The 16,393-nt window shown below is 39.0% G+C and overlaps 1 protein-coding gene across 4 annotated transcripts in view; it reads right to left on the reverse strand.

Annotated features, from left to right (window-relative positions):
- Positions 1-11,024, reverse strand: part of OXR1 (oxidation resistance 1) — a 187,731-nt gene extending 176,707 nt beyond the window's left edge. For 3 of the 4 annotated variants that reach the window (XM_088536329.1, XM_088536327.1, XM_088536326.1), the window contains exon 1: positions 10,940-11,024. Coding sequence is in view for 1 of the 4 variants with exons in the window: in XM_088536328.1 (XP_088392454.1) it covers positions 10,940-10,956 (17 nt within the window). In the remaining 3 variants the exon portion in view is untranslated. The remainder of the gene's footprint in view (positions 1-10,939) is intronic. The other variant, XM_088536328.1, reaches the window with a different exon arrangement.
- Positions 11,025-16,393: the final 5,369 nt, after the last annotated feature.

Raw genomic sequence — 16,393 nt, forward strand, 5'->3', positions numbered from 1 at the left:
CTGTGGAATTTTTGGTGCTTCAGTTTGTGGCCATTACCTCTAGTTCTGTCAGTGGCCACCAGTGAAAAGAGGCCAGCACCATCCTCCTCACTGCCTCCCTTGAGGTACTTCTAGACACTGCTCAGGTCCCCTCTCAGCCTTCTCTTCTCCAGGCTGAACAGGCCCAGCTCCCTCAGCCTCTCCTCATAGGGCAGATGTTCCAGGCCCCTGATCATCCTTGTGGCCCTGCGCTGGACTCTCTTCAGCAGCTCCACATCCCTCTTATACTGTGGAGCCCAGAACTGGACACAATACTCCAGATGTGGCCTCACCAGGGCTGAGTAGAGGGGCAGGATCACCTCCCTCGACCTGCTGGAGACGCTCTTCTTAACGCACCCCAGGATCCCACTGGCCTTCTTGGCCACGAGGGCACACTGCTGCCTCGTGGTCAACTTGTCATCCACCATGACACCCAGGTCCCTCTCCGCAGAGCTGCTCTCCAGAGGGTCAGTCCCCAGCCCGTCCTGGAATCTAAGGTTATTCCTCCCCAGGTGCAGGACCTTGCACTTGGCCTTGTTGAATTGCATGAGGTTTTTCACTGCCCAGTTGTCCATGTCCCTGTGGATGGCAGTGAGCTATTGTGACACCAGATCTTCACATCATTTTGAAAAGAGTTTGATGAAGTTCAAATAAATATACTAAGACTAGGTGGACACTGAGCTCTGAGCTATCTCATTACTTCTATTGCTCATTAGTGCATTGGCTGATTTAGTTTGAGGTCTTCAAAGCCTTTTATTTATTTATTTATTTTCCAGATGGAAGCAAAAGGGATAATCAGGATTCCACAGCTTACCTGCTCCCTTTGACACTGAAACAAGCCTACACTGGCAGTTCAAAGCATGCCTGAATTTGCATTTATCTTACAAAGAAACAGTCCATCACCAGCAGCTAATTATCTTTTTTGCCATACTGAATCTCTCTTGAAAGCCAGGTCTGGGGATCCCTGGTGTTCACAATTACTAAAACATGAAAGCCAGTCTAAATCTGATGAGGACACTGATGGCAACTCTGCTAGTTAAACGTCAGCTTCATGAATGAGGTATCAGTTCAGAGGATTCAAGCCTATGTTTATAGTAAAGATGTACAAGGATTTTTCTGAACAAGTCTTGGATCTCTATTGGCATCGGGCACAACGGAGAGCGGCAACTCCAAAAGGCAGGTCTGAGCGCTTGAGGACAGCCAAAACAGCAGATATCTGTTTCGGATAGTGCTGATATGATTATGCTGGCATAGGCAGAACACTGGAGTCCGGGCAAACCTCCTGGGGGAAGTCATCATGCTATGAAGCACCTTGATATTCTCTCTGTTGTCAGTGCTTCTCGTAACACACGTGCATGATTGGAAAAACAGTTTGCACAGATGTTGCTACATGTGTCCTGACGCCAAAGTCCTGTTCCACTTGCAAAAGTCTTGTTCTTCTCTGGAATACTGGAATATTTCCTATTACTGAGGGCTAATCCACTTAATATTTACTGCATGGTAGAAACACTCACAGTTATCTTGGAGTGGTAATTTCACACTTTTGTTTAACTAGGGTGTATTTGTGCTCCTGTCCCTTCACTGTCATTGGGGACCTGTTCACTTGGGCCATACGAGTGGAGCAGCCTCCAGTGGAGCTGCTCAGCCAGAGAGGTCCCCTGGATGGAAAGGGAATCTCGGCCACAGCATCCAGGAGCTTTAATGTTTCCTTGGAAAACAGGACCCACACCTGATACCTCATGTCCTCTACAGAAAGAAAACTACAGGCTTTCTCACAGCTATTTTGCAGCCTTTCTTAAGCAGAGCAAAAGACACCCAAAAAGCAGCAGCTCCCTTGACTCAGTATTGAGGGGGAGGTTAATGATAATAATGTCATATGCAAGACTGCTTACCTTCATTCTATATCAAAAGCACTTTATTTTAAGGAGATAATATATTAAACGCTAAATGTTGTATATGAAACAAAATGCAAAACTCTATGTTTTATTTACTAGTGTCAGTTAAGGTAAAAAATTAAAATCTCACAAAAGTAAAATTATGTAAGTAGGAGAGCGCATTTAAAACCAAAGCACAATGCTCAGGAAGGTATATTCGCTTGTCAAAACAAGTAAATTACCAGATGAAAGGGAGTCTAAGCCTGAATTTGAATGAAATCTTATTTTTTCCCCCAAGAGCACAGATGCAGATTTGCTGAAGTCTGCATATTTAAAATACACTGATAAATATAAGCTATTGAGCCATCACCAATTATTTTAAAACACAAACTGTTTAATTATAAAGACATTGCCATTTAGAAAGAAGCAAAAGAAAGATTTAGAGGTGAGAAGCCTAAGTCTTTGGGTTTGGGGTGTTTGGATGCAGGTTTATGTATTTAGGATGGAGGGTTACTTCATTTGCTTTGCTTCACGTCCATTTCTAAGTATTTCACATTTCCAATCCTACCTCTTTGGCTTTTCCCAGAGGAAGGAACTGTTACTGCATTTAGTAACATATGCATATCCTTCACATATCCAAAAAAGTTTGTGAACTTTTAATGCAATATTCATGACTGTTAAACAGGTGAAACATAAGTGTTATAATAAATATCAACAGGTTTATACCATCTCATTTGCCGTGCAGCTCTCCTCAGCAGTTAAATGTAACAAATGTCCATTTCTCTAGCTCTTTGGTAAGGTAGGGCTCCAAACCACTGGACTACACAGGACTAAAAAAGAATTCAGTGTTCAGTTTTCATGAAGAAATGCTAAGCACAGGACACCAGGCTGCACCGAGCTTGAGCTCCCCAGCAAAGGCAGCAGCCACTCTTGCTTGTGAGTTACTGGGAATGTAGGAGAAATACATTCCCAGGAGAAATACATTTCCCTGGGCTGCCCTGCATTGCTTTATCCTTCTCATAAATAACCTGAAAAGAATTGAGTGGTTTTTTTTTCCCTTAACAATGAGGAGGAAACAGAGCTAAAATTCCCATAGCTACCTAATGATATGAGATTTGCAATAAAGCACTGGGAGTAAAAGTAAATTTTGGATTGCTTGGAAGCTTAAAAATTGTTACAGAAATGACAAATCAAATATACCGGCCATAGGTAAACTACCTTTCAGTATTCTCATGAGAACTACCTTAGTGGAGTTTAATGAAATCCTGCATATCAGATTAGATTCACAGTCCCTATCTCTAATTTATACTACTGTGTTTTCTTCCAAGAAGCAAGGAGCAAATGGACCTCCAGACTAATTCTATAAATCCCCCCTCAGACTGAGTTTCTTGAACTTTCTTGGAAAATTTAAGACAATATTTTCCAATTAATTGAAACTCATTTAGTTCTTTCACCGCACCAATTACTCCTCAGTAAGTCTGGAGCAGATGCACTTTCTTTTTCTCAAGTACCTTTAATTCCTTCTCTGCATGCACACACATGCACTTAATTAAAACCTCCCACCAAAGTGGCATTAGCTAGATACACAAGTTGCACTTGGCAGTGCTGATGTTTTCCTCCATTTATTTTAGTGTCAACAAAACTTTTATATTTATAACCATATGAATATGGAGCCCACAACACACGAGCCCTTTCCATGGCAGTGCAACACAAACTCACATCTAGGTGGTCCTGTTCCCGCTGACTGGTTCATGCTACTGAATGCAGAATCAGAACCCACTTTACTGAGTTTCTTCTGGAAAACCATAATAAAGTCAATCACTAACATGAACCTTTGAAAGGGTGCTAGGGAGCTGCATCAACAATCCTATTAGCAGAAAAGAGTATTTCCACAAATAACTGCTATTCACCTCTTCTTTGAAAACTCAACCATAGGGCATTATACATGCAAGCAGGAGGTTGATATCACTTACAAAAATGAGTTTTTCTTTTTTTTTTTTTAATCGAGATGTTTAAAAAATCTAGGGAGACAAGCAAAACTCTCTGATATAGTATTACGATTGTCGGAAAGGATTAAAATAAAAGCACCTGAAGCAAGGGAAACATCTAAGAAATCATGTAATTGCCAGAAGCATTTTTAAAACGTCTGTGAAACACCTCAACTGTGTTACATTGTACCAGTTCTGCTTAGGAAGACTAAGGAAAGGTTTCTGAGACATCTCGAGCAAGCTTATAGCAACCTCTGAGAAAAACACATACTTTTGATGAGCAATGTAGCCATTTCTATACACGAGAAACAGAGCAGAGTGTAGATAAGTGGCACTGCCACTTATTCTGTCAGGCACTGATGATCGTACCTGTACACTTCACATTTAAATTGAAATTAAACTGGTGATGTTTTAAAATTATACTAAGTTTCACATGTGACAGCACAGATAATGTTTAATCTAATTTATTCCTTGAAGATGAGGCAACTTTTACATTATTTTTACAGCTAGAATCCAAGAGTAACAAGTAATATAGGAAGCATAGCAACAAATGGAAATATCTACGGGGCCTGAGGTTCAAGTTCAGAACAAAATCTGAGCATGAGCTCAGAGTTCTTCCCTATTTGGGAAGTATCTTCATGGTTTCCTATGCAAGAAGAAATGGCTGAAATGTGGCTCGAGTACCTTCACTTCCAATAGATTTTATCGCACCACAGGATGGGCCTTCAGCCTATGCCTGAGCATGTGTTTCATCAAATTGCATTTTTTTTTGCAAGGAAAAAGCAAAAAACTTTTTTCCCCATCACACTCACTGAAGATTATAGACTTAGCATTAGGTATTAAACGGCCTACAGAGTGTATATATGTAGGTACTGATTGCCAAGGTAGTATATAATGGCAAAATCTTAGTCCTAATAAGCATGTGATAAATAAGAAAATGAATTAATCCTAAACTATGAACACATCAGTCAAAAATACACATACAAACAGAGAAGCAAATGCTACTGATTATGTGCAAAATGACCCATGTGTTTCTTTTAGAAAAAATCCACCAAAGCATCAAATAACCTTAGATGACTCTGCTTAATTCCTTCAGAAGAGCAAGCATGTCCACTTTTTCAGCAGCAACACAAACATAATTGAAAACCACTGAATTGGCCAGGAAATTATTGTGACAAAGAACTAGATGGAAAAGACTGTTTCTGATAACATGTCACTGAAGTTATGAAGCATTTGCTAAAAACTGAAGGTGAAATTCCTATTTGTAAAGAGAAGACAGACTTCCACTAACTTTGGAAATGCTCCAATTCGAAGAAAAACAAAACAAGCAAAACACTACTCAGTTATTGACATGCTAGATCCACTTTGTAATTTCAAGTGCCAGTCATTTTTGAGGCTGCAATTTCCAGGATTAAAGTTTATCATTTAAGTGTAATGCAGGAAATACTAAGACCCTCTTGCAAAAACTCCAAGATATAGCAAAGAAATGCAATAGGAGAAGTAAATAATTCTGAATGTTACAGCTATAATATAAAGGTCATGTAGAAAGGGAGGAAGTGACTTTCTCTGACAGAATGATTTGAATGCACATGGCACCTAGGTTGTTTAACTCATGCAACTCATGCCTTTGAAAGGCTCCACACAAGGCAGGGGAAGCCTTGCTGCTAAAGAACCCTCTAAAGAAACATAACTGAGGGAAAATTCTTCATTTCAGATTCATTTAAACAGAAAATTAAATATTTTTATATTTTCATTTGTACAAATATAGACTATACTTAAATATTCATGCACATTAATTAGGCAGATGCTTAATAGAAAATTTTAAAGGCTGCTTGGCGGGTTTTTTTTGTTATTTTATTCTTATGTATAGGAAAAAAAGCTTAAATGGAATTGTAAATTAAGAACGACACTGTTGGTGGACCCATGGCAAATCGAATTGCTGACATTCTATTACTTCTTTAGTTTAGCACTGTCACTTCCTGGATTGTGGATTCATTCTTATCAGTTGGGGAAAGATCCAAACATTCTATAATCCCACCTTTCCCTGTAGAAGGAAGTGCGATAAGAAAAGTGAGACTTAAGTAAGCTAACACAGTGTAAGTTTACAAAAAGTGAATGTATAAGGTGGCTACTGCAGTACAGAGAGCAACTTCAGAGCCCTGGACCACAAGGAGATGGGAAGAATTTGGCTGAGTTGAGTCCAAATGGATGAAATGAGAGCAGGAGGCAGAAGATGCACAGCATGTGCGAAGACAAGGTATAGGCAGAAAGCAGGAAAGACCAGAGGACGTATTGTGTGGCAAAGGCAAATCAAATGAAAAGATTCTTTTCATGAGAGGAAAATAAAGCAAATAAATGACCTGAGGAGAGAAATACTGGATAAAGATAAATGATCCATCCACAGGAAAGTTCTGCTCTAAGGAGAAGGTCTGAAGCTACAAACATACAAAGCTGTCAAGAAATGCAGAGCCCCTTACACCCAAGATCACCTAGCACTGAGACAGTGCCAATATTTAAAGAAGGATCTTCCCTTGCTGCTATCTCATGTTATGAGTTATGTGACCTACTGTTTGAGCTTTCATTAAGCATAGCATAGGCTGGATAAGATGATCATATGTGCAAAAGAGAAACCTTGAAAATCGAGAGACAGTCAGTATAGGATGTCTGGCATTCTATTGCTCCATATACATCTGTATGCTGTATCGTGTCCATCTGATTTAATCAGAAAGCAAGTCCCACAGCTGCCACATCATGTTGCATTATTCAGTCTGCAGGCCCAGGAGCAATAAAATTTCACTAGACATTTGATGCTCATATTTGGGAAATGGTGGTAAACTTAAAAAGAGAATATGTCAATAAATACTACCTGGCAATTCACTACTGCAGCAAAGTTTAGCAGTAACAAAGTTAATTGCATAATAGAGAAGGAGAGTTACATCATGTTATAACTTAATTCGAGTGGTGTCACTTTCTATTAAAAAGCAGAAGAAAGGGCAAAGTAAGACCATGTAAGCACCATGAGTGTATGTCAAATCAGATAATTATTTTTGTAGCTTGTAACAATAATAATAATAATAATAATAATAAAAGAATTATCTATGTCACAAGTTTTTAGCAATACAATGGAGTTTACTGGCCATCTATTGGCCATGCTTTGGAACCTGGCAGGGATATCATATGGACCAGGTCTAACACCAACAAAAATGCAAATAGAAATTTAGAAACCATGAGCAACCAGACCTTTCTGTAGCTCATTTTTGGACAAGGCAGAATAATTAGCCAAAGGGAAAGAAGCATTTAGGCTTATATTGCCTTGAATGCCCCATAGTATATGAGGAACTCATAAAGGAACACTGTTTCCTTGACTTTAAGAAGAAAAGTAGATATAAGGATAAGAAATCAGCATTTGAGAATGGCTAAAAAGCTGATGTTTCTTCTCAAATCTCTTCATCCTCCTAATAATCAGTCACACTACTTGCCCAGCTCAGTTATCATCTACGATCATAAATCTGCCAGTGTAAGCAGACAAAGGAAGAAAGCTTTAATTTTCTACTTACCATAAGACTAAACTGTTTCTGAAAGATCTAACCTAATAAAATATACTATAACATTCTTGAATAGCTGATTGGAATATGACTTGGAAAGAAAAATTTCTATCTCCAGGAATGACTCCTATGTTACACAGCACTTAGACCACTTGCCAGGTACTTGTACTCGGCACTGTAGTTCACACTAAATGGGCTGTCCATCATGAACCACTAAACTGTCAACACCTAGAGGAACCTACCAGTAGCATTTACCACCAGTAACCCCAGGGTAAAGTCACATCCTGCAAGTAAAAAGCTTTTCACAAAGACCTCAATAAAAATAAATCCTGACTTCATATCACGGTGATCAAGATGCCTGGTCATCAACATCATTTCCTTGTTCTGTCTTTCCTTTGGAAAGGGAATAAATAGCTTGAATTTCATCTACGTAACAGTAGTCCTAAACAATCTATGCACTGGCAAACTGATGAAGCAAGCTCTAGCTCCTGCCTAGTTCTATGGCCTTCTTTGAGCTTTGGACCAGTGGAGTTGTGGGGAAGGAAGACACATGGTCATGCCAAGACACAACTCAGAGCTCAGTATGCCAGCTAATGTTTTATTAGCCAGAAATATCATTGGAGGGTTGAGTGCTTCACAGGACTAAGGTGGTGTCCTCCACCACAAGCCCAATTCAAGCATATATCAAGTTACAAACTTCCCAAAATGGGAGAAAGTGGATGGAGCTCCAGAAATTGAGGTGTATCGCATGCATCCTTGAGCAAAGGTACTTATACGTCTCACCTCCCACATCTCCCAATTTCTTCCTTCAGTCTGCTAAGTTTATTTAGGAACAAAATAGTTGGGCGCTGTGGGTTAGATCTGTCACATAGACCATCATTTGAAGTGCTTGATCTAGGCTGGGGAACAAAAAGAGAATAGAGCATGCCATCCAGGAGAAATACTCCCCAGCCACATGGAAGTAATTTCATTGGCTTATACAGTATAAGGCTTCCAATCTGAAGGAAGTATAAAGTCACAGGATAGAGTACCCTGAACATCGTGATGCCAGTGTTAGGTAAGTCTGATAGTTAGATAAATTAGATAGTGAGCCAAAGTCCCATCAAATCCTGTGGAAATGCTAATCTGGGGCTTGACAATCTATTTGGAGAGCAAATTCCATGCTTTCCCACAAAAAGTAGGTTCCCACAAAGTAACAATTACTTTCTAGAGCCTTATATAATTTTCTCTTTCTCAAGAGAAGAATATTATTGGCAATTGCCCTCACAGCACTGAAATGGGTATACAACATGAATAATACATCACATCAGAAATGCCTTGGTATACATATTGACCTCTGCTATTTCCATTTTGGTGTCTATTGTGGGTTCAATTAACTGGAGAAAAATTAACATGGTAGAGAGAAAGATGGGAGCAGAATAAAAGATGACACAGGGAAAACAACAGTGCTTGTTAAAGGCAGAGCATTACCTCTAAAATTAACTTGAAATAAAGAGAAATTCACCTTTTCATAAGCAATGTCAGTTCCTGTTGACAATGCTCTCTCTTGTAAAGCAATTGATAAATTATTTTCCACATTTACATATTAATTTTGTCATTATTTGTTCTCATTGGACATATCAACCTCATTATTCTATCAGTTCAACAGAGATTATGTATTAAAAATAAACTGCATATAAAATTTTAAAAGGTAAAAATAATAAAAAAGGACATCAGGCACTATATACCTGGTAACTTCTGACAATGTGGAGAAAAGAGATATTTTAACTTTTGAGTCAGAGTCTTGTGATTTTGCTAACTGTTATATGGCTATTATAATTGGCAACGTGTTATTGGTACTAATACAAAATTCATCTTAGAAGAAAATAAACCTTCTTTCCCTAAAGAAGAAAAATGATATTTTTCATGTGAATACAATATCCTTTTTGTGAAGAGAATTCACATTTCAAACCAAGCTTTTCAAAGATTCTCATTGGTCTTGGGCAATCTTCTTGTAGGAACTCGTAATCTTTAAAAACGATCAACTGAAAACCCAGGATTTTGCTATTCAGTAATCTATGAATATTAAATTCAAAACGCACTCCACTTATGAGAATGGATTAACTAACAAGCCGTCAGCCACGGCCTAATTAAAATATGATACGCTAGTAATCAAAATTCAGTTTTGGAGAAAGGAATTTACAGAATCAATTTCCAATGCTACTCAAAGAAAGCTATCAGATACAACTCTTCTTTTTGTCCTGGGGCTATAATGCTGAGAAAACACAAGCAGACCATCCAGAGAGGAAATCCTTAAATGAGCCTAGATGGAATTCTTATGGGTTTATATTAAATAGTAGCAAAAACAGTTAACCCAGCTCAACTATAATGCAATTTATTATATTTAGCAGAATGGCTTTAGTTAGCTTGAGTGTTAATGTTGTACAGAGGCAATCAATTAAAAGGATAAATCCTCAAATGTGAAACTTGTAATTCCTTTATTTTACTTGCAGCAACAGCAATCTTAAATTTGTCCATTTTGCCAAAATAGCACATTCTGTATTTACCCAGTTTCCTTTCTCTGAATAATTACTCTAAAAATGCACTTCATTTGAGCATTGTATTTGAATATGATGGTATTCAACATAACAGAGTCCAGAATGAGAAGTCAGTATCACTTCAGACAGACAAAAAAATACCACATTGAATTTGTCCAAGTGGGAGGCAGCAGTTTCCACTCTTTCAGGCACTCCAAGGAAGCAGACCTCTCAGTCAGCCCAAATTGTCAGTCAGTCTCAGTCAAACTGAAGCACCCAAAGTTCCACATGAACTTAAGGAAAAATTTCTTCCCAGTGAGGGTGCCAGAGCACTGGAACAGGCTGCCCAGAGAGGTTGTGGAGTCTCCTTCTCTGGAGATCTTCAAACCCGCTTGGACGCAGTCCTGTGCCACGTGCTCTAGGTGACCCTGTGTGTGCAGGGGGTTGGACTAGGTGATCTCTAGAGGTCCCTTCCAACCCTAAGCATTCTATGATTCTATAGCCCAAACTGAGAAGGGGCTAGGGCTCACCCCGAGGCCTTGGGGAACTGGTGTGGGTGCTGGCGTCTCAGAAAACCAAGCTGTTTCTTCTCATTAATTCTATCAAGCACCCCTGCTTCCTGCAGACATGCAAGATGCTGCTTCATAGAGTGGTAAGGTAGTCTCCACTCTTCCCAGAATTCAGGAAACATGAACAAACGCTACAGGTTCAACATTGAATATTGCCTCTGCACAGGCCAAAAGTTTTGTAAGCTCCAATCCTACTGAGACATATGTGTCTTTGACTAGCAGGGATGGGCATAAGCTTGTACTAAAAAACTAAAAAGCAAACAAAAAATCAGGGTGTTAACCAAGAGTAAGAATGGTCTATTATGTCTTCAGTGTATATCCAGCTCACTTAGAACAATACATTTAGAACAAAAAAAGTTTTTAGATTAGACTCACATCAGCTATACTATTTTTGGAGATGAAAAATGTAACAAAAATATGAAGACTGACCTCTTAGTGCCAAACATGATGATCAGGTGGTTTGCTTCACATTTGTGAATGTACTGATCTGCACAGGCTGTTTTTGTAGACCTGGGTGAGAAGAAAGGGAGAGATATTTTTGACCAAGTAACTCAGGACCTGGATATTAATATCCTAACGTATATTAGTAAATATCTTCCAATGCAGCTTCAGAGAAAACCTAGCAATTTTAGAGAAATATAAAGATAAGTAGGGTTAACAAAGCTAACACCAGCTCCTACTTGCAGGGGTTAAACCTGAAGCTGCTAGGCAGATATACAACAAAAGACTTTAGCATAGCACTGTCTGATAAAGCAACATCTAAAAGCCCCTATCTCTGAAAGGAAAATTTATGGGACTGTGTGAAGCACTTGCAGCACCTAAGCAGTATCTTCTTGAATTGCCCTTCTGGAACATAGCTACATAAATTTAAATCTAAATTACATTCTGGTGCTTAAGTAGTTTGTTGAATGACTTCTTTGGTAAATAATCATTACTAACACTGATGAGAAACTTCCTGGATTGAGGCTACTGCGTACCAACCTCAAGAAATACTATTATTTGAACAAAAAGCAATTCCAACCTTTTTATGGAAAACACAAATGCGAAAATACTGTAGGATAATGAAGATTTTCTGCAAGAACCCCACCAATCTCCTCGTGACGTTCCCTGATGGCACGCAACCTGCCCGCCTCTCCAGCGGACTCTCTCCCAGTATCACAGCCCCTCCATCATTCCCTGCAGGAATTCCCAAAAGCAGGAGGCAGCCTTTCCCAGCAGGAAACTAGATCCGGAGATGTTAGAAGAAGCTCCCAGCAGAGCTGGCAGGGGAGACTGAAACTGCTGCACTGACGGAGAGGAGCAACCATGAGGAGCAACCCCAGGCACCCGGTGCGCGTCCTGCCCTGCTGACTGCACCCCAAACAGCCAAGTCCCTCTTGCAGCCCCTGCTTACTGTGCTCCTGTTGCTGCTTTCCCTGAGAGCACCTGAACAGCGACCGAGAGCTGCACACAGCACCCGCAGCTCCAGGTCAAGGTGTCCTCCCCAACCATGGTGCCACCAAGTCCCTCCCCACAAGACCACAAGCCTGCCAGGACACCCCACAATGACAGTTCACTGAGCTCATAAACACTATCACACACTCCCACAGCCCTCACAACACGTAATTTTGATGTTGCTAAAACCTTTTTGCCCTACTCTCAAAAGTTCAATTCAAAGCAAAAAGATTTGGCTTACAAAATAAATAATTCTAACCTAGTTTAGTTGATTTTTATGTAAATGTGCAATCTAAATATAAATGTTTTGTTCCTCAGGAGGAAGCTGTGATTACATGATTTGACTGACAAGAGGATTTTTGGCTACAAGCTCCGTCCTAAATTTGTAAGATGCTCAAGGGAACTTCATATCTCCATGTCATGCCATGTAAAATGTCTTGTTTTCTCCAGCCATGGAATCGCTATTTTCAAAGCACCATATTTCATTGTGGGTTGGGGCAGTGACATTTTTGTCTCAATTTATCAGTTGCTCTTAAAGCATTTCCTTTTTTTTTTTTTTCTCTATTTTTTTGTGTTTCAAGTTAGGTATCTTGACTGGGAATTTAAGCCTCCTAATAAGCTAAGTGACCAGCTTCTGTTGGAGATCAATGCATTTGGGGCCCTTGCACTCCCCACATGCCTTGGGAAATCACAGTCACTCCTTATTTAGGCTCCTAGTTAGTCTGACAATCATAAGCTATGTCTATACCATGAGCTATATGGCTCAGGAACTGCACATGCGCCCTCGGCATGAATGAAATTTAGAATACCAACTCAGCCCTGCCTTACATACATGCACATAATCTCAATTCATTTAAATAGTCCATTATAAAATGTGGAACATAAATTTGGAAATACACTATACAGTGAGGGTGTCCTTTTCTCTTAGAAGTGGTAAGGTTCAGGCTCCTTGATTTAAGTTTTTGAAAGTATTTATGCTGTGACATAGAAGTCCAGGACCCATATTTGTTAACTACACAGTCTATGATCCCAGAAACAAGTGGAATTTTGCCACATGTAACAATTTTATTCCAGATTATTCAATCACCATCTTCAATCATGATCTCCAATCATTATCAAAGAACATCTCTATTTCCACAAAAGAGCCCCATTCAGAAGCATCTGTTGTATTTTAAGTACGTTATGTTAGAAAATAGGACTGCCTTTATGTTCATACAGCACTTCATCTGAAGGGCTCTGATGCTTCCCGGCTCTTTGTGGATATAAATAATAACGATGTTAGTGATGATATAAGGTACTGTGATTCCTCAGAAAGCAGGACAATCTATTTGAGGAAAACAACAGAGAAAAAATCGCTGAGTAGCTGAAGCATCCTCTCTCCCTGAAGGAGACTTGTGCAAGAGTTAAGAGCAGGTTGTTGGATATGTTGGCACCTAAGAAAGCACTCACAGAAAAGCTGGACCTTTTCCTTCAGGCATGGCTTTTTTTTTTTCTTTTTTTTTTCTTTTTTTTCTTTTTCTTTTTTTTAAGACAGGACTGATTCAGTCTGTATCAAGGATGTCAACAGATATGCTATACAGAACATTAGTATAGATGTTGGACATTTTTTCCCTTGCATAACAGCATTTCCCACAGCATTCCACCAGTTTACACTGCGTGAGGTAACTGCGTGACAGCTAACACCTCTGAGCTGAATGTCACCTCCTTCTGCTAAACATGACTGTCCCCAAAAGAAGGAGGTAGATCAGCCCATGAGAACCATCCTCCTGGTCTTCAAAACAGTCACTTTAAATTAAACTGCCAAGAATGGCTGCTTAATGCAAGGAGACTCACTGCAGCAGATGAAAAATATCATTTATCTGCTAAGCATGAAATTTGGAAGACTATGATTTCCAAAATAAGAAGTTTCTTAATAGACATGTGACTTCTAATATGTTAGAATTTAACAATGACATTTTACACAGTAAAAGGGGCACAAAAATCTTAGTAAAACTTAAAATTTACACCAGATGATATATTTAAGGATAATTTCATAAGATTTGCACTGACTATTCAAACCCATGCAAATCTGAGTACAGAATATCAGAGCAAAATCCTTTTCTGTCAAGAAAGGGTTATACAAGGGCAAGAACTGTGGCCCACAAATGTTTGCACAAAAATACAAGAGAAGATCTTTACCAATGATCTGGAGGAGGTGATGGACCCTGGCAGCCAAGATAGCCAACAGCATCCTGGGCTCTATAAGCAACAGCAGTCAGCAGATTGAGCAAGGAGATTAGCCCTTTTATTTAACGCTCATCTGACCAGTTCTGGAACCCTGCATCCAGTTCTGCCCCTCAATACCAGAGAAACACTGTAAACTGGAGGGAGTTCAGCAGAGTGTCCCCAAGGTGGTCAGGGCTGGAGCTCTTGTCCTGTGAGAAGCACCTGAAGAAGCTCGACTTGGTCAGCTTAGGGACAGGATGGCTTTGGGATTCTAAAAATCCTGCAAAGACGTTATGCAGGAGAAGGAATCAGGCTCTTCACAGTGATTCGTGGTGGGAGGATGAGCCAGAACAGGCCTAAACTGAAACAAGGCTCCAACTGGATATAAGGAGACACTTTTTTAAGGACTCCTTTTGAAGGAGACACATATAAGGAGACACAAGTATTGGAACAGGTTGCTCAATGAGGTTATGCAGTCTGCCTTCCCAGAGCTTTTCAAAACCCAACCCAACTCAACCAGAGGATAAAGCAAACCCTGGGAAAAAGCAAAACCTGAGCAACCTGGCCTTATGGCTAATCCTGCTTTGAGAAGGTCGGACTAGAGTCCTCCCGAGGTTCTCTCCGTATAGGTCTATGATCCTATCCTGCAATTCAATAACACTATGTATAAAGAAGGAAAAAAAAATGAAAGGGCAAGTAAAATGACAGCTGAAAGCATTGGGATAATTAAAATATGATATGTGATGACAGGATAACCATTAACACTTTTCTTTTTTTTTTTTTTTTCTTTCATGGAAATGGCCTGAAGAGAATTAACAATTCACTTAACAAATTCATTTCTGAAAAATAAAGATTAGAAAAACACATAATATTTATTTTCTCTCAGGGGAGGCCAGATTCTTATCTGGATTCACTTATCTAGATGACTAGAGGACTAAAAGCAACAAGCAGAAAACAAATATATCACAATAGGGCAGATGAAGGATATTGAAGATAATAAGGAGATAATAAACACATCAGGCAAGATCAGTGGAAATTAAGGCTACTATGAACAGTAAGTTTTGAACAGTAAAAACAGGACAAATTATTTTCCATAGGAAGAAGGAAACTTGCATCACAAAATAGCAACGGAATGCCAGGAAGATCCTGAGAATTGCTGCCTTTATAAGAAAAAATGGTACATAAAGGAAAAAGATCTTGTAGCTACATAAAATTTGAGCAGTTCAAAAGAAATAATCTAAAATTTGGAAAGGAAATGGCTCCAGTATCCAACATATTGGGGACATTTGGATGAAAAAAAGGAGCCTCAGGAGCATCACAGACTACAAACTTTTTGTGAGAACAAAAAGGAGTAGAAAATAATAAATAAATAAATAAATAAATAAAGAGATGGACAGAACTCTTGTTCAATCCTTAGCCAAGTAAAAATGAAGAAGTGTTTATATAAAACAAGTCATGCTGACAAGGTCTGATGAAGTGCCAAGGAGAGCTGGTAGGGATGAAGCAATAGCTCACTTGTACTTCAGGAAGGCTTTAACAAGGAAAGCCACAAAAAAGACACTATGTGATGGCTTCTTTTAAAATTCTAAGTAAACTTAGTATGGCTTCATTCAGGCCATCCACGGAAAAAAAAAAAAAAAAGAAAAAACTGCTTAGAAACAAATCAACAGACTAGCTAAATGCTAAGAGAACAAGAAATATTATGTTCTAATTGTGTTCTTGCCTCAAAGCAATCACTCAGTGGAAACAAAATTTCTCTAACTACAGAAATCAGTTTCTGCTGTACTTTCTACTCATAAGCAAGAAATGTAATGGTCCAACAACACAGTGAGACCTCTTATTTCTGGCCTTAAGTTCTGTGAAACAGTCAACTATATATTTTAAAATGAAAAGAAATAGTTAATTTCTTCAAACCTTACCCAAACAGGCAAGCCATTTATTCTCTAGAAAATTTATATTCATCTATAACATCTGGTCTAGCTTGATTTTTATTCCTGTTTTGCTTAATTATCTTAACACTTGAAGAAAGTATACTTTAAAATTCAGTTAAACCGTTAAGGTTTTAGTTTGACAGCTTTTGAAGATGACTGAGTAGCAGCCCCTTAAACAACAAGATGATGTGAAAATAATTGAGGCAATAAAATAAAATCCTATGAAAATGTGGACAAATGAAATGCTAATGTAAAAAAAAGATTTATTTGAACTATAAGTGAAAAGTTCAATGTCATTGATCAAGGGTCGGTT

This window comes from Tinamus guttatus, unplaced genomic scaffold (assembly GCF_059628265.1).
Source record: "Tinamus guttatus ecotype Peru unplaced genomic scaffold, ASM5962826v1 Tinamus_guttatus_pri_ptg000659l, whole genome shotgun sequence".
In the NCBI taxonomy this organism is placed as follows: domain Eukaryota; kingdom Metazoa; phylum Chordata; class Aves; order Tinamiformes; family Tinamidae; genus Tinamus; species Tinamus guttatus.